This window comes from Notolepis coatsorum (genome assembly GCF_963971535.1).
Source record: "Notolepis coatsorum genome assembly, chromosome: 12".
NCBI classification, from domain to species: domain Eukaryota; kingdom Metazoa; phylum Chordata; class Actinopteri; order Aulopiformes; family Paralepididae; genus Notolepis; species Notolepis coatsorum.
The window spans coordinates 19,763,096-19,782,947 of NC_140176.1; the positions used below are offsets into that span (position 1 = coordinate 19,763,096).

General features: G+C 42.1%; 1 protein-coding gene across 1 annotated transcript in view; it reads right to left on the bottom strand.

Moving 5' to 3' along the window:
- Positions 1-19,852, bottom strand: part of zcchc2 (zinc finger, CCHC domain containing 2) — a 107,569-nt gene that overhangs the window by 66,877 nt on the left and 20,840 nt on the right. The window contains exons 2-3 of the mRNA XM_084326060.1: positions 19,510-19,648; positions 16,960-17,030 (exon numbers count right to left, since the gene is read on the bottom strand). Of these exons, the coding sequence (XP_084182186.1) occupies positions 16,960-17,030; positions 19,510-19,648 (210 nt within the window). The remainder of the gene's footprint in view (positions 1-16,959; positions 17,031-19,509; positions 19,649-19,852) is intronic.

Genomic DNA, 19,852 nt, shown 5'->3' on the forward strand with positions numbered 1-19,852 from the left:
ACACTTGTTATGCAAATATGCAACTTGTTTGTTGAAATGTTAATAAATGGGAGCTTCCTCAAACAGCCATCTCTTTCCCGACAATCCCCTCTGTGCACGAACCCTTACATATGGTAATTAAACATTAAAACACCTGCGGCTTATAGTCCAGTGCGGCTTATATATGTACACATCATTCAATTTAGCTGCTGCGGCTTATAGTCAGGTGCGGCTTATAGTGCGAAAAGTACGGTATATATATTTTTTTTTACAGTGACAAATCCCATCAAATCTGATCGTTTCAATTCTGATTTGGGCCACTTTCATATGTGGTCGTAAATCAGATACAGTTCAGATTGTTTGCAATGTGACCTCAGTCTGAACAGTCAAGCGACTTTCATGCTACTTTTATGTCACTCTAGATTGACATTTGTCACAATCTTGCTCTGCAAACTATCCTCTAAGGATTATCGTTTGTTACCAGTACTGCTATTATAATAAAGAGGCGAGCACTTTTTGTACTCAAGTGCTAACGTCGCTACCATCTGAGTTGCAATCATTATGCCTGGGAGATAGGATTGGAGTTGTTCATGTAAACCATTACCCCCCCCCCCCCACCCACACACACACACACACTAGCGATGTGGCGAGTGCAGCTGTCAGTCAGTTAAACAGTTTGTCTGGAAAATGGCAATTACCAGTAAGTGGACAAGACAGGCATCATGGAATTTTCTCCAGCCTCATTTAAGTCTGCCGTGAGCGTTACAGATTTTAGTTTAGTCTATGATAGTGATGGATAAAACAGCGACCATCTTCAAGCATTGCACAGTGCGTATGTCAATGCATTTAAGTTAAAAGGGCTAGTCCGTATCATCCCGGTCTGTTACCAGTGCAAGGAGAGAGGAGGCCCCCGAAGTGTTTACCCTAAAACAACCTCTCCATGCACGCAGTCAGACTGGGCAAAAACCATAAGCAAAGACTTGGGGTTGTTTATATAGTGAACAATATGCAGCCCAAAGCAGTCATGGATGGTTTTGTTATTGCAGTGCAAGTGCTTGAAGCCACAACCCTAATATTTCCTCTCGTAGTCACTTCAGCAGCAAGGCCGTTCCAAATCTTGACACGAGGCAGAATTGTCCAACACACCCACTATACACTCACTAGGTCTTCAGAGGAATCATCTCAGCATTTCCCATATATAGGCTCTACATGGGTGGCCCACCCAGGAAGATTAAGACTAGGGCCCTATGAAATCCATTTTTATCTTTTCCTGTTTTCGGATATGAATTTTCCTGTTTTCGGATTTCTTGGTTTCTAATTTTCCCGTTTTCGGATTTCTCTTATTTAATATTTTTTCCTTTGAATTTAACAAAAAATATATACAAAATAATGTTTTTAACTTTAATAACAGTACATCTGCAAGCAGTGCCAGTGCAGTTCAATGTTCAGTGCCAATTAGGCCTGTCCCCAACTAAGGATTTGTATATTCGACTTTGTTTGGCCAAAATTTGCCGATAGTCAACTGGCAATTTGCCGATAGTCAGACATTAAGATTTAAGTAAAAATCAGTCATTAAGCAACCTTCAATGATTTTAAGTAGCCAAACGTTACACTATGAAAATGAACTGGATAGTTGATGATAATAAACATTTAACTTCATTAGCTGAAATATTCTGCTAAGCTATAAACCATTCTCCCTTTCTGTGTGTATGCGTGTGTGTCCCATATCTTTGATCTTTGGAAAGACCAGATTAGGTCAGAAGAGTTTGATAGTATTTACTGAGGATGGCCAGATACTGTTGATATTTAAACATAAAAAATGATAATACATAATAAATGTACTGGATGTACCGGTTTGGGAGAGGGAGGTAGGGAGGGGTTTTAGTTTGTGTGGTGTGTTGTGTGGTGTGATAACAATATTGAAATTGAGAAGTTTAGACTTAATTTAGTTTTACAACTGAAATAAAATGTTTGTTGTTACAAAGAGAGTAAAGTATGGAAACATGTACCGGTATCGATTCCCAGGTACTGGTATGGGTTCAAATGTGAACGGTACCAAACCCTAGAACATACCCCAACAACCTAACAAACCTGCAATGATGAAAATAGGCATCTTGCTAGTCATACGCAACTCACAAGATGCCTAGTTGCCATGCAATCAGTAGCCTAGCAAGCTTTCAACAAGCCGTCATTCCGAACTTGACAGCTTAGCCCAGGGGTTGCAGTTTTACCTTCTTAAAAGCAAAGTACTGTGCAATGTTGTAGGTTGGTATAACGTTTGGCGTCCCACCGGTGAGAGGTTTTGCACTCACACGAACTTCGCGCTCGACTGCCAGCTTTGAGCTGCGTTTCTCCCGATCATTCAATACATTGTTGGAAAGTTAAACTTCCCGCCATTCGATCGACACCACTCTCGACCTATTGCTTTCAGTCACGAGTTACAAGACGAAATATCCTACGAGCGTCATTTGACAAAGCGTGACCACGTCGGGTTGTGAACGGTCCTGAACTGACCAGTCACCGCTGATGGCGAAAATTATTGACCACCGTTGTAGCCAAGGAGCGTCTGCTCCGAAAGTGATCCCAGACGAGCGCTGATTGCATGGAGAAAGGGGCAGAAGAAGACCAACAAGCTCTTTGTTTTGACTCGCACGTCTGGATGAAGCGGATCATTTTGGATAATCACGCTGAATTATTGCAGTACACACATTACAAAAACCTTTGTAAAACATACATTTTTCGTCCGATTTTTATAAACGTTGGACCTGTATGACTATAAGATTTCAGGCTATGGAACCCAAAAACAGGTATCTGGCAAGTGGCAACAAATCAACACAAAAGTAAGGAGCAAATATTTAAACCTCTGTTTAAGTGTTCAAACCTCTGTTTCTCTATTACATTAGCACTCAAACTCTTTACTGTGTAAGAAACTTCAGAATGTTACATTTCAAAAGAAACCAGACTCATGCATGTGCTATAATTATAAAGTATAATAAATCGCAAATGACTTTGGGTATGCAATCGTCAGGCGTTTTATGCTAAATGTGGGGTATGCTTAAGGGGTTAAAACTGTATTGAAACCAGACCAAATAGAACACATGCATAAACAACTCATCGTGAGCTGCCAGAAAGGTTTCTGAGGCCCGCGGACCACACTTTGAGAATGTCTGTTCTAGTCTATGACCGTTACCATTTTAGTCTCTGCACATTGCATCCACATGACTCATGTATCCGATTTTAGTATTTGGGGGGAAATGTAAAGCCTGTTATAGGTACAATATCTAATACCAGTATCATATCAATAATTACAGTCACCCTATCCTACCATACGTGAGAAGACATCTCTGAGACAGCTGAGACATGCTTCCTGTTTAGGATTATTCTACAAAATATTGCATAGCAATGCATCAAAAGGACAACATAAAATGTCAAGACATATTTCCACACTTATTTTCCTGTGTGCCTTTCAAGTTGAAACACAGCGCTGAAACCCAATTCTGTGTTGTTGAGAGGTTTTCACTTCACAGCACACAAGAATCATTTCCCCAGTGAGCAGAGAGTTCTGTTTTATGGCATCAGTGAATGTGAAGAGGTCAGATGCTGATGTCAAAGCTTGCGAGTCAGACAGAAAATCCTGTTGTATTATTTCACCCTTAGGGGAAAGAAAATAAATTGAGATGAACCGAGTCCGTCTCTCTAACATCTACAGAAAAAGACGACCTGAGACAGAAATGGGAGCACTCTAGCAGTTGCAGATTTAGGTTTAGAGGGCGAGAGATGGATATTAACACTTCTCTACCCCTTAGAACCCACCCACAGGATATGATGTTTGACCTCTAATTCAACTCACAGTAAAGACTACACTCTCAGAAATTACGTAGTTTGAAGTGTGAATGTGACAATCTGAAAACAAACAAATCTCTACTGTAAAAGCTAGGAACGTTTACAACACATCCTACTACGGTCATTAAATACCATGAACAATCTCAAAGCATGAAACCATCAGGACGGAGCAACTATTTGTAGGCGATGGCAATCAGTGGCATCAAGGTGAAAGTATGTGGTTACACTTGGTAGCTTATGCTAACAGGCCTACAAACTGACGAGACAGCTGACGCCGATAGCTGCTTAATGCTAGCCAGCCTACAAACTGACGAGGCAGCTAACGCTGATAGGTGCTAATGCTAGCAGGCCTACAAACTGACGAGGCAGCTAACGCTGATAGCTGCTACTCATGCAGGCAGGATATCATCTCTACATTGCATCGGTTATCATTCAACGCTTTCATTAATCCCAAAATGAATGTTTCAGGAATTTAGCCCTCCATAGCCCTGACCACAGTGCTCTGTGAAGAGCCATAATGAGGTAGGAAACATCACGCTGCTTCTTTGATGCCGCTATGATCAATCATGCCACATGCCACACATCCACAATGTCCAGATGGCACAGGCGGGCATCACGCAGACTAATTTAGGTTAGCTAAAGCAGCACGCTCGCTGGCGGTTTTTAGCAACTAGGAACGGCTTTTTGTGTGTTGTATCGATATAATATAATGGAAGTTAAGGTGAAAGCGGGATAATGCCATCGAGGGAGGGAGGGGCGTGAGTGACTTATTACTCCAGTACCCACAGTTTCAACTGAACAAGTGTTTTTTTTGAGGGCTCTTGATTTTATAAAAGAAAATTAGTTACTAGTACCAATTATTTTGCCACTGAAACAGAAATCTCGTACTGAAAGATGAATTGTTGCAGGAAATCAACAACTGTTACGGTTAGAAGGTTTGTTAAACAGCTAACTTAGCGGTATAGAATAAAACAACCAAACAGTGGTTTGTGTTTGTGCATTTCCAAATTGTGGCAACAACATGTTGCCCACTTTGCATAGCGTTCATAGACTAGTATTATACGACATGCCATTTTTAAAAATCTTTTTCCCCCTCCTTTTTCCTCAGTTTTTCTCCCATCCCAATGTTAGTCGTTATGCCAATTCCCAATCCCCTTCCAACATTGTTGTTGCGGAACACAGGCTGTTCCCTTGATGAAGGCAAGGGTTCACTGAAGGACACATTTAGGATTTTATAATGTCCCGGGGAAGAAGGAGCTTGAAAACGATGGTGAAACTTTTCAGGAACACAACACATGAGGACTCGCATGTTACGCTTAATGCCATCATCCAGAGATGAAGGAAGTGGAGCAAGTAGCAAATATTCCGATCAACAAACGTGCCATGTACCACTTTTCTGAACTTCCAAGCCAACGGGTGAAGAAAATAACTCAAACGCCTATTTCATTTAAAAACATAATGCGCCCCTAGAATACATCGTTGTTGATAATGAAGGCTTTCAATACAATTAAGCTACTCAGTCATTTGTAAATTAATGTGAATGAGATGTCGTTTCAGACCATCGCACATGACTGGCATGCGGCATCGTTAGCTGCTACGTAGCTGGGCAACTTTCTCACCCATGGAAGTATAAGAAGAACCTCCAGCCTCACAGCGAGCTGCCCTCTATGTAACTTACGCCTGCTGGAGTAGATCAGGAAACCACTGGATTCCTCCACCGCAGCCACATCACAAATCATGCCCTTGAGCAGAAACGGAAGCTACTGGAGCTGCCACCCCACAAGCTGAAGACCCACATGAGTACATTATGGAACAGCGCATTCGAGACGGTAGGCGGCAAGGTTTACATTTGACCGTGTGCATTTCTTTCCTTTGAGACTCAAACTGTGTGCTGCAGTCGAATGGGAAAAGTACTGGTGGTCATTCAAAACCGCAATCTAGAATCGATGATGAATCGAGAATCAGAATTGAATCAAATCGCGGTGAGATACTAACGTTTTCTAAAATCAGAATCTGAGAATGAGTAGGGGTCGGGCTGTAGATTGTTGAGTGCCAGGCACAGTCCCAAACAAGAAGCTAGAGAGACAGAGAGAAAACAAAAAACGGGACTGAGGCAAGACTCAAATGGTAGAGGGGTAAAGTCTACAAAATTGACATGTACACACACAAGTGCTGAGAGCTGGGGAGAGACCGAGAGAAAGAGAAAGATGTTATGCAACCTCTCTCTCTCTCACACACAAATCCACATGTCTGTTTGATAATCCCTTGTTTTACCTAAATCTCACAAGACACTTTCCCTAATTTACCAAACATCACAGTCCCCCCCCCCCCCCCCCCCCCCCAACTTGGTGTCTACAGAGGGGAATCCATAGGGGGAAAACAAAGCTTTGTGTCGGCTAGGCTAACCTGGCACAATGCCTCTGCTTCACAGCATTGGCTAGCCAAAGACCAAAAGAGGCAAACTGGCTCCAAATATACAGGATGCCATGACTGGAAGTGGACCAAACGAGGACAAAGTGGCTCGGGCTATGTGCGATGTGAAATGGGTCAACAACAGTAGCACTAGCCTGGGGGGTGGAAAAGCCTTGTGAACTAAATAAAAGGTTGTTGGTTAGAGTCCCAGCGAGACTACCTGGGAAAATCTTGGAGAGTCTGGCCCAGTGCCCCAGTATCATGTAACTGGCCTGGGTTAGATGAGTTCAGATCAAGGCCAGCCAGAGTGGAGCGGAAACCAGTGTCTGAACTACCGCATACTGGGGCAAAGGGCCCTCTGTGATCTGCTGGGCCGAGTCGGCCGACATTACGGTCTTTAGAGCGCGAAGGTCGTGGTGTCATATGAACAACCCAGTGAACCCACACAACCAAACCTATCCATTTGTACCAATCCTGTCGTGCTAGCTTGTCGGGAAGGGGGCTAAATAATGCTCAAAATGTTGGCAAAGTTTTGGCTTTCTCATTATGTCTACAGTATTCATAGTAATCTATCACAAACAACAGGTGATTGTAACCAGCAAGCAGGACATCATGATGACAATACTATGCATACTGTGACTCACGTCGGAGGTCCCACATGCACAGGTACAGACGGATGACAAAATAAAGGAAAACCCTGAATAAATTAGTGGAGAAACATAACAAATGCAGAGGCTTCCATACAGGTGTACTGCTTGATAGCATTAAGTAATTAAGATCTGCTCTGGCATGTATGAAGATGCAGAACAGGCCCAGTGACATTGATTTTGGATCAAGGTGACAAGAGGAAAATATCTAAGGGTCTCTTAAAGGAAAACTCCAACATTTTGGGAAATTAGCTTATTTAACATCTTCCCTGGAGTTAGACAAGAAGATACATAAATTTTTTGTCTCTGTGCGTGCATTTAGCTTAGGGAACAGTCGCTCCGTTAGCATAGCTTAGCTTCATTACTGGAAGTGAGGCGGGGCCGGAGCCTGACGTTCCCTTACAGTGTATAGTTTGATTGATTGAAAAGTTTATTAACAGGGAGCTCCAGTAGCTCACCGCGTACCTCGAACGCTATTTCGGCGTCGGGGACAACCGTGCGCGTCACGGATCTGGGGTAGCGAGTTCGACTCCCGGACAAGCCATACTTTCTCAGAGTGTCTTTCTCCCCATCTATACCCCCATTCAACCTGATTCTGTCGGTCATACTTGACCAGAAAAAGCGATAAACGCGAAAAGAACCAGCTGACTGGTCAAAGTTTTAGAAAAGTTTATTAACAGATTGCAGAATACACTCCAAATACAACTCCAAAACGTTCATGTAAACATGTTGTGACCTGTGTATTTACCACGTGGAGAAATAAAAAATAATTGAATTAGACAATTACGTTTTATAAGCAAATATACTCAGAACAATTTTTTGCCTAACGACTCCTCTCAGAGCGCAGTCAGTGATTTCAACGTGTCGTCGTAATTGTTGACATTCTCATTCATTCAAAGGATCCGAACCGATTGAAGTTTATGGATACCGTGACTTAAAATCCTCTTACCTTGACGATTAAAAGCCTCCCCAATTTAGAAAACAGTAATCCAATGGCTGGTATTGTTATACCGGACGCTCTGAGCTAACCGGAGTTAACACAGATCAGGATGGTAAAGCATATATAATGACTTCCTTTCTGGGGTTTTCAAAATAAAAGTGCGACGTTTATAGCAGCGGAAAACGTTTATTTTGTACATTATCTAACGTTAACACAAACCTAAACTAACTAGCTCCGGTTAGCTCAGAGCGTCCGGTATAACAATACCAGCCATTGGATTACTGTTTTCTAAATTGGGGAGGCTTTTAATCGTCAAGGTAAGAGGATTTTAAGTCATGGTATCCATAAACTTCAATCGGTTCAGATCCTTTGAATGAATGAGAATGTCAACAATCACGACGACACGTTGAAATCACTGGCTGCGCTCAGAGAGGAGTGGTTGGTCAAAAAAATAGTTCTGAGTATATTTGCTTATAAAACGTAATTGTCTAATTCAATTATTTTTTATTTCTCCACGTGGTGAATACACAGGTCACAACATGTTTACATGCACGTTTTGGAGTTGTATTTGGAGTGTATTCTGCAATCTGTTAATAAACGTTTCAATCAATCAATCAAACTATACACTGTAAGGGAACGTCAGGCTCCGGATCTGCCTCACTTCCAGTGATGAAGCTAAGCTATGCCAACGGAGCGACTGTTCCCAAAGCTAAATGCACGCACAGAGACAAAAAAGGTATGTATCTTCTTGTCTAACTCCAGGGAAGATGTTAAATAAGCTAATTTCCCAAACTGTTGGAGTTTTCCTTTAAGCTGCAAGGGCCCACATGTGGGCCCTTTTGAGGACAATTTGCCCAGCGGCACTTTGGCGACCTCTAGTGGCTCGGGTGTGCATATTCTGTACAATATATATATATCGAATTGAAGGCTTATTTGTTGCCTGTCGATAGCAACAAAATCCGACAAAATCCATTCAGCGGTATTTGAGGCTTGTGCAAAGTACACGGTAATGCGCAAAATACCACTCCCGACTCTCTCTAGTTCCGTCAATCATTTGGCGATCTCGAAAATGATTGTGGAGGGTTGTAGCCAATGAGTGTGGCTTTCCATTGATACCCCAACGTGGGGATGTATGAATAAAAAAAATAACGAGCGAAAACAGGAAGAGAAAAACAGCCAAATGAATTGAAGTCTATGAGAAAACTGAGTTTTTCTTTTGTACACAGTTTACCAAAATCACTCCTAATCACTCATTTCTGAATGGATCTTTATCCTTACTACATAAGGCTTCAGGCTATGGGTCCGTATGGATTTGTAAGCCATACCACCTTCTGGGGAAATACTACCTCTGGACTGCTAACTACTACAGAAAAACTTTAACAAGTTTTTCTACAACTCAAGTTCAGACCTATGTTACTCTATTTCATTAGCACTAAAAGTTAATTTTCTTGGAATCAGAAACTTCAGAATGTCATCTTTCAAAAGAGACCAGGCTCATGCATGTGCTATAAGTATAATGTTGTTTTGGTTTGCAAAAAAAGTATGCAGTCCTCAAACTAAAACGGCCAATTTTGGGGGCGCAGGTTAACCGGTTAAAAGAGGGTTGATTATGGGGGCACAGATAGCAAGAGCTTCGGTCACAAAGAACATTTCCTGAAATATAGTATGAAAATGATGTGAATCATATGCTATGGCCTTCACAGTCACCAGATCTCAACCTAACTGCCATTACACCCCTCCAGTAGAGTTCCAGAGACTTGTAGAATATATGCCAAGGTGCATTGAAGCTGTCCTGGTGGCTCAACAACAGCTTACTAAGACACTCGTTGGTTTTCCCTTTAATTTTTCACATGTCTGTATGTCTGTATCCTTACCACAGGAGGGGGCCTGAAAAGTGCTGAGTCATCCTCCCGCCACACAAACCGGAATGACAGAGTGGGGGCAGAGAACCCTTGAGGGGTGACATCATCAACAGCCCACAGTATGCCCCTCCTGACACACACACACACACACACAGTGGGAGTGGCCTATATATAGCTGTAAAAATGAGATGGGGAGTTAATGACGCCTGTATGCCGAGGTCCACTGCGTGGCTTCAAAATGGCAGGGCTACGGTTTCATGACTCGTCTTTTTAACAGGTGGATTCACTAGAGTCCAGTTAAAAGCCAAGGTCATCACACTGTTGTCGGTTTTTTACTCTGTGTGTGTGTGTGTGTGTGTGTGTGTGTGTGTGTGTGTGTGTGTGTGTGTGGGTGTGTGGTGGGGGTTCAGCATGACTGTGTATGCCAGCGTGACTTTGTTTGTGTGTCAGCATGACTATGTGTGTGTGGGCCAGCATACGTTTTTGCTTGCTTGTGTACACAACGTGCACACATTTGTCAGCCAGCTAAGCTTGATGCTTGATGTTTGTGTATGTGTGTGTGTGTGTGTCTGTGAGGGGGGATATGTATATAAAATATAATTAGTTAAAGGGGAACTATCTTATAAATGGCCTTTTTGAGTGTTTAGCATTGTTTCCTAGCTATGTGAACTTATATTAATATGATCTATGTCTCTAATTCTCATATTGGCGCATTCTTCCAATTCTCCTCTCACAATATTCACCCTCACTGAACTGAGTCATCTGAAAATGTGCATATCTGTGATGTCAGAGATTTCTCAGCTGCATAATAATGTGGCAGTTGATGTGGCAGTTGACACCAGGCCACACAGTGGTTGGAGCCCAGCCTCAAAACGGCTTAAGATCTTGAGGTAGAAAAATGCTGTTTTTGAGTACTTGATTAGAAATACAAAACAATGAATAAAAAATAAAATAAAATTACAGAGGTGTTCCATAGACTCACAGGAATTGTGTAAAAGTGCCCAAATAGTGAAAGAAATAGTAAAATAGTTCCCCTTTAATGTCTATTCTTTTTTATTTATAATTCTTTGGTGGAGGAAGTAAGATGTGGGACTATATGTGTGCACTCTGGGGGCCACACACTGTATGGAAACAATGCTTTAAAAGTTGGAATCGTGGAGTTAGTATTGAACAGCAATGTTGGGCTGATGCTCTTTCCTATGCTTTTTTTATATGTTGAAGGAATCCCCTCTATGACTGTCTGTCTGTCTGTATGACTGTCGCTCTACTACTCTATTCTACAGTTATTTTGACACTTAGGAAGTAGGGATGGGTACCAAATCCGGTACTTTTAAGGGTGCCGACCGAATCACGAGTACCGATTCACGTGAGATCCGCCGGTGCCACATTTCGGTACTGTAAATAAAAATATATCCGACCAATGTCGAAGTCCGATGACGTCGACGGTCAACGTTTAGTTTACCGCGAAACGAAACCTATGAAGTGTGCCGCACGTTCACGTCAACGTTCACACGCACAATACACGCTTACATAGGATTTGACTTGATTCAACAACAAAGCAGTCGGGGGAATGGCAAGCCAAAAACGGTTGCAAGTGTTGTTACACTTTACAAAGCTAGATGCAGACAACGCTCACTGCAATATTATATATTTATTAACAAATTGTTCTAAAGAAATAATGATAATAAATAATTTGAAGTTTGGATTTATTTAAAAATGTTCAACTGAGGTAGGTAGATTACATTTTTAGAGACTAAAGTACAGACAAAAGGTACCGTTGGGTACCGGTATCGATTCAAAAGGTACCGGTACCGGTTCAAATGTGAACATTAGATCAATCTGTGCCACATTTCGGTACCTAAGACCCGCTCTGAATTCCAATGACGCGCAATTGTCATTTCATAATGGACACAGACCAGGGTGGACCTTCAATTACGCTCAATTGTCATTTCATAATAGACACAGACCAGCGCAGACCTTACATTTTAGAAGCTATGATGACATATAGCTCTTCAGACCTGTGTTCGACAGCCCTGTGACAACTCCTCTCGCGAGTCGCACTGTTTCTATGTGCAGTGAAAACTCTGCAAGCATTCTCGCCATTCCTGTATGCCCATGTCGCGGTAAAAACCTTAACTAAAGTTAGCTGCTAACTAAGCTAAGCTAACCCTGGAAACACTCACAGGCACAGCGAGAAATCAGTTTAGTTTTCGTGGAGTTCCAATCGTGAGAAAAGGGAGGGGCTGAGCCTAGAGCCATATGGAATCCGCGATCACAGAATCGCGGACGGAATCGCGGAATTGAGCAATAAAAATGGAATCACCTATAAAAAAATTAAATAACGTTTATTTTTTTTTCCACTTTTTTTTTTATGTTGTGGGACTTGTACAGCACTTTGTTCAACTTTGTCAGTGCTGTAAAGTTTAAACCTTTTTAAATCTTAGACAAACAAAACACTTTGCTTTCATGAAATATTGTAAGCCGTCATTTGAGGCTTTATAAAAGCAGCACAATGAACACAAATCTGTTGGTGCCGAGTCCGACCTCATCTTAAATAACAAACAGCATTGCTTGTTGTAGTTAACAAAGAGAGGCAGAGTTGATTTAGCAAAAATATATATAATTTTTTTTTTTTTTTTTTAAATAATCGAATTTAATTTTCATATTCGAATCCCATGCCCATCGAACGAAGCTTCGAAGCTTCAAAGTATTTAAGACAGCCCTATTAAATGGACTGTTATATCTTATTAAATTGTGGACATTTATTCATTCCCACTTATTAGACACTATTTCTGATGGTAAAATGAGCGTACAAAGCAAAATACAGAATTCTGAAATATTAACGGAAAAAACTGAATTTTGAAAAAAATCTAATGGAATTTGGAAAAAAATCAAACGGATTTCATATGGCTCTAGCTGAGCCAGTCTCTCTCTCTACGTTCAATGATCTTAAGTAGCCAAACGTTACACTATAAAAACAAACTGGATAGTTGATGATAATAAACATTTAAATTCATTGGTTGAAATATTCTAAAATCATTATGTCTGCTATAAGCCATTCTCCCTTTCTGTGTGTGTGTGCGTGTGTGCGTGTGTGTGTGTGTGTGTGTGTGTGTGTGTGTGTGTGTGTGTGTGTGTGTGTGTGTGTGTGCGCAGATCATTATCAGGTAGCGATATCAGTTCAAATGTGGGACGGCTGGGTAGCGCAGTGGAGAATGCACTCGCCTACCACCGCAGAGACTCTGGGATCGAATCCAGCCGTCAGCGGTAGCTCCGGCTTGGTCAGTCGTCCCTACTAACACAATTGGCAGTGTTAGCGGGTGGGAAGCCGGCGGGGTATGTGTGCTGGTCCTTGTAAACTGCGGTTCCTACTGGTCAGTCGGGGCGCCTGTTCAGCAGGGAGGGGATCGGGGGGAAATAACGTGAACCTCCGCACGCGTTACATTCCCCCAGTGAGAATCCTCGCTGTCGGGTGAAAAGAAGCGGATGGCTGACTCCACATGTATCGGAGGAGGCATGTGGTAGTTCCACACCCTCCCTAGGCCGACAGTGGGACAATGCGTGCAACGACTAGGAAGGGAATTGGCATAACGACAAAATTGGGATGGGAGCAAAAAATACAGAAAAAGTGAAAGAGAAAAAATTATATGTGAACGGTACCCAACCCTAATGATCGGTAATGATTTACTGATCTGTATCTGTTTCATTAAGCCCGGTCAAATTCTAAATTAATTAAAACCATCAAGTGAAAGATGTGAGTGCAATGTACATGTGTTATCTAGGAAAATGCATTATTGCAATATTGGATGGCGACTTGGTATCAATGGATACTCAATATTAAATGATCAGGATCGGGGGTTAAAAGGCTTGATCATGAGGACATCCCTACTAGGAAGTGAATGTGTTAGTAATAGGCTTTGGGTTGAATTTTTGTAATTCCACAGGGGTGAAAGTGAAACTAGTAGCCACTAGCCAGGTCAGGTAGCTGTATTTCACAGCCAACCTCTGCTAGAACGCTGGCCTTTCTCCAATGCTGTGAGAGACGCACGCACAGACGCACACACACACACACCTCGTCAAGTCAAACCTAGCACTGAGGCCAGCAAACTGGCCATCTCCCAAAGGCGAGAGCACATACACACACACACACACGTCAGCAGAGCGGAAGGCGGCCAGCCGTGAGCCAGAGGCATCCTGCCTGGATCCAGACTGCACTCGGCAACGCCTCTGGCACAGCGCCGCTCTCTCACGCTTCTCTCACATTACACACACACACACACACACACACACACACACACACACACACACACACACACACACACACACACACACACACACACACACACACACACACACACACACACACACACACACACACACACACACACACACACACACACACACACACACACACACACACACACACACACACACACACACACACACACACACACACACAGTTGCACTCCGTTTCCCTTCCTTCTCTTTCTCCCTCTGTCCATGTGTCTCTCTCTCTCTCTCTCAGTTTCTCCATCTCTCTCTCCCTCTCTGTGTCTCCCTCTCTTTCTGTGTGTGTGTGTGTGTCTCTCTATCTCTCTCTCCCTCTCTTCTGGCAGTCACATGAGACTCTCCACCGGATGTTTATCTTCAGACTTCTCACTGCCTTTTTTATCCAAGCGGAGAGCGAGAGAGAGAGATCAACAGAAACAAAGAGATAGAGATAGACAAAGAAAGAGAGAGAGATATACAGAAAGGAGAGAGAGCGCAGGAGAGAGCGCACTGGATGGGAGGAGGGGGAAAAAGATGGAAAAAAAACATGACAAAGCTCCCCTGCACCATCCCGCCCCAAACCCCTCTAACTTCCTGGGCTGATGACCTCTGACCCATTCCGTTTCATGGTCCATAATCCTCTCTCCTTGTTGCCCAGGACCAAACACAAGAGGAGAGCGGAAAGCTAAACGGTGGCACAAGTCCATATCACACCTAGGCCGTATATATAACTCTCAGCGTTCGTTTTAACCTGCTTAACCTGGTTCAAGGGGAATTCCACCCATTTCATGAATTGACTCCATATAAAATGAATGGAAGACTTTTCTTGGCCAATAAAATGTTTGTGGAGCTCTTAGATAGACAAAGCGAGGAGGATATTTTTAAATTTTTTACATCCAAATGAGCTTTATTCTATTGTAGTGCTCTCGGTTCTGAAAGAGAACATGTGAGAGAGTGAGTCTCAGCCTGTCCCGTTCACTTGGGGCTGGTAGTAAGTAACTAGGGGTGTAACGATGCGACCTCACAACGATTAAATTCGATTACGATTCTTCAGGCAACAATTCAATTAATCATGAAATCTCTTCATTTGACCACGATTCGATTTGATACATTCTCATCAGTTAATTCCCCCAAAAAATTTTTATACACAAATGTGGCTGGGGGAACTGATTCACTAAGCATGAATGGACTATAGGCCAATAAAAACAATACACACACAAAAAAAAATACACAAGAAAAAGAAAATAATTTTCTCAGATTAATTTCGATTATAATCTATTCTAACATTTTAAAATCGATGCAGCTGAATCGTCACATTATAATCGATTACATTTATTTTTTTACATTTATTTAACCTTTATTTACCCAGGCAAGCAAGTAAGAACAAATTCTGATTTTATTTATTGTCAAAAGTATGCATAATGTTGTGTTAATTCCACAACAACAGATATGTAATGTTAATTACCTGAAATTATTCCGTTTTTTGGGGGGGGGGGGACCCTGCATATATCGGTATCGGTTGATATCGGTATCGGAAATTAAGAGTTGGACAATATCGGTATAGGTAAAAAAGCCAATATCGAACATCCCTAATTTCGATGCATCGTTAGTAACCCCAGAAAATCATCCTGAATGAAAGCGAAAGTACACTCTGCACAGAGGACTGCTCTGCTGTGAACTGCTCCAGGTGCCAACTGTTCTGCTGTTTAACTGTTTTGGGCCATCTTAGTGGGATGGATGGTGATCATGAAGATGAAGATGCACAACTTGTTAGACCCTTTATGGTCTCTTTTCACTTTGCATGTTGCAAATTGGATCTTGGTCTTCAACAACTCCCATGTAATTATTTTTTATATCCAAAATGCTCCCACACTGCCCATTTAAGGAGCAAGCCCATTTTCCAGTAAGCTAGTATGAGAATAACAATACTGGCTGCGTACAGACGAGGGGTCTTGATAACATGGAAAAAGATTGAGATGAGCGCAGCCGCTTGGCGCTTGCCCTCTCTCACGGTCTCTGAAACACTATGTTGTTCCTTATGCAGGAATCATAACTAATCATAAATCACTACTAGAGAGCAAAGGGTTGCAAAAAACACAAGAGGCATTTCTCCTTCAGTGCCTCGCATCTCTGCTGTGTGTGTGTGTGTGTGCGTCTCTTGTTGGCTGTTGCACAATTACATGCGGTGGCATTTAAAAACAGTCTCTTCCTTCAAGTCAGAAGGAATATCCATGGCTTGACAATGTGACAGATCATTTGTAGGCATTAACAGTTGAGTATACCTTTTAAAGTCTGTCACAAGGTTATTTATGTCTCTCATGGAGGAGTGTGTGACATGAAATAACACAACACCCTTCTGGAGAGAGTTAGGCTAGCACTCGCCCTCCTACCAGACATCACCTGGATCTGACATGCCATGAGACTTGTTTTTATTGGATGTTTGGAAGGTGTGCTCTTTGGCTTTGCTATTATTTTGCCATTATTGCTCAGACATCCACTGGTTGAGCATAGGGACATTTTTGGCTAGATTCAAATTCAACACATTTTTGCTTCAGAAATAAGATAATATATACAATATGTTGTGTTGTACAATGCATGACTTCTTACATGTCAAATACACATATTCACAGAAAATGTGTATTGCTTCCTTAATCTTTAATAAATTTGCTTAAAACTAAGTAGCCACAATTTGACTTGTAAAATATCTTGCAATGGGCTAATACACTGCGGTCAAAGTTAACTGGAGCAAGTGCCATCAGTATTTTAAATACATTTATTTTAAATGTTTTCATAATATCAACATGCATAATGCTTTTCTCTCCAGATAGTCAGAATTTATACTTTATTATTAATATTACAATTTAACTATGGACCTATTCTATGTTTGCATTATCCTAATTAGCCAGCCTATGATTAAGATTTAATGTGTGATGATTTTCATTCCGCCTATGTGATGCGTGTGTACATGTATACAATACACAGGCAGTATGTTAAGTAAGGAACGTACCTCAAAGTTGTATTCCCTGTCTATCCTGCTTCGAGAGACACCCCTCAGCACGATCTCCTCTATGTGGACCGCTGCAATATGGAGAGAGAGAGAGAGAGAGAGAGAGAGAGAGAGAGAGAGAGAGAGAGAGAGAGAGAGAGAGAAAGAGAGAGGGGGGGCATTGGATGAGATTTAACATTTCCACATAATCTCACACATATCCTAAGGCTCTAAACTGTTTTGCACACATTCATTTAGTTTGACAGTTATTGATCTTGAGAGAGAGAGAGAGAGAGAGAGAGAGAGTGTTTTTCCTAAATTTGTTTTGTAGCAGGTTTTCTTTCTGTGTTTGTACATGTGTTGTGTGTCACAGTTCTTATTTCAGTTTGTCACTAGTTTTAGCGCTAAAACTCTTATTTGGATACTTGGGATTTGGATTCCAGACTTTCACAGAAAATTATAATTTTCTTATTTTTTTTTATCTGCTTTTTCTCCTCCTATTTTTTTGTATTTTTTTCCCATTCCAATTTTAGTTGTTATGCCAATTCGCCCCTCCCCTTCCTGGTCGTTGCGCGCATTTTGCCCCCCACTTGCCGGTCTAGGGAGCCCTGAAGTCTATCAGATGCTTCCTCCGATACATAGGAGACAGCCAGCAGCCTCTTTTCACCTGACAGCGCGGACTCTCATTGGTGAAGTTCCTTCCCTTGCTGTGCAGGCGCCCTGACCGACCTGTAGGAGTTGCTGTTTCCAACGACCAGGATACCACCCATCGGCTTCCCACCCTCCGACACTGCCAATTGTGTCAGTATGACCACCGACCAAGCCGGAGGTACCGCTGACAGCCGGACTCGATACCAGTGTCTCTGCGGTGGTAGACAGACGCTTAGTCCGCTGCGCTACCCGGCCGCCCTGGTAAATTATAATTTTCTAAGTAAGGTAAGATCAGCTAAAACACACACCATATACACCTATGAACACAGAATGAGTTAAAGACAGGGGCAATCTCTGGTAATGGCTAGAAGTAGGGCTGCACGATTTTGGGAAATAATCTAATTGCGATTTTTCGGACAGATATTGCGATTGCGATTAAATTTGCGATTATAATATATATATTTTTGCAGCCGCACAGAGGTTTATTGTAAAATGCGGCTTGCATCTGGCCTACGTGCTGGGTCTTTTCAGGACACCGAGCCTGAAAAGTTTTCTTTTTACCTGGGAATCGATACCGGTACCCAACGGTACCTTTTTTTCTGTACTTTACTCTCCCTCTCTGAAGTCTAAACTTCACAACACACACACACACTGGACATTGTTTCCCTATTTTTATATTACTTTATGGTATTCCACCATGCCATGTGTGTTTTTATTTTATAATGCTCATGAGTCATGATTATTGCTGAAGTCTGAGTCATACAATACTCACTGGCTTTCATAACCTAACAGACTAACTTGTATTGCTCAAGACTTGTTTATGAGTTTTAATAAGAGACCACTATCTCTAGACGGCAACAGAACTATTTTGATTGACAGTCGATTCTGCCAATTACATCACACCGCTTGCACCCGCCTCTGCAAGCGCTTATTTGTTTTTTACTTCCGGGAAGTCCGCCATTGATTTACATGAGAGAATCAATAACAAACGTACCGGAGATAATAACAAAAGCTTTTCTATAAATTTGTCTGATTGAAAACTTTATTAACAGATTGCAGAATGGGTACAATTCAGTACGGGCTCTCTGAGCAAAGGAAGGAACTGAGGTATGAATGACCAACAACAATGCTATATGGTCGGGTAAATACGCTGATGTTATTGAACGTGTAACTATAACGTTAATGCCACAAAACGAATGCCTTTGTTAATCATAAGTAACTTTGATGCAGTAGCATGTGTGTGTGTGGGGGCGGGGTTGTGCAGGTCGCTTGACTGAAACTTTTTTCTACTATTAGCGTAATCCTGTCTCTCGAGTCGCTGCGTGCGTCCTGCCATTATTGCTTGCCATGACTGCTTGGCGTGGCCGCGGTAGGAAAAAAAAGCCCTTTTTCACGATATTTGACGCCCGATTGGCTCAATTTAGTTTCAATCTGTATGCATCTACAAATCATATTATACCAGGTAGCCAATTGACGGGAAATCCGTCAGACTCCGAATCAAATGGACGGAATTCCGTCTCAAGACGGAACGCTTTAATGCCTGTGTATATAGTTATATTGTGAAAGCCCAGCCCCTGTGGGCAGGCAGGCAGGCAGGTGGAGGAGTGTTGTAGTGAGGGTCAGTGAGTGCGTTTGTGGGCATGTATGCATCTTCTACAATTGTTGTTTTGTAAGTAGATGAACTCAAGAGTAGGAAAGCCCCACTTTTTCACTGCATAATTACTGCACTACTGCTCTGTCCTTGAGAGGAATAGTTTGGAATATTTAAATAATCCTGCCAGGTGGTACAAAGAGTGACAAATTACTTTTTATGTTACCATATGCCTGTTTAGCTGTATTTTCCTTTTGAGAAAGAATAAGATGTAATGGCTGTTGTGCTAAAGCTGGCTAGATGCAGAATGGGTGTGTGTTGCCTCTCACCTTCTCTCTGTGCAGCTCTGCGGCTGGGTGGTGTGTGGCTGGAGCGTCTGGTCTGGCCATGGGCCTGTGATGCGGTGCGCTCCCCCAGCGCTAGACCCAACCCCTGGGACAGATAGTCTCCCTTCTGGCCCTTCTGCTGCTGGAGGGACACACACACAAGGACCGCAAGTCAATTTGCTGCTTCGTAATAACTGGTTCAAACATAGGGAAATTGCATTCCTTATATCATGATATATAACTATCCAAAATAACTGTAATACAGTTATAGGCACATGATTGTCCATGCAATTTTATTTTAAACATCTCAGGCAAAGCAATATCATGATTCCTGGACACTGACATG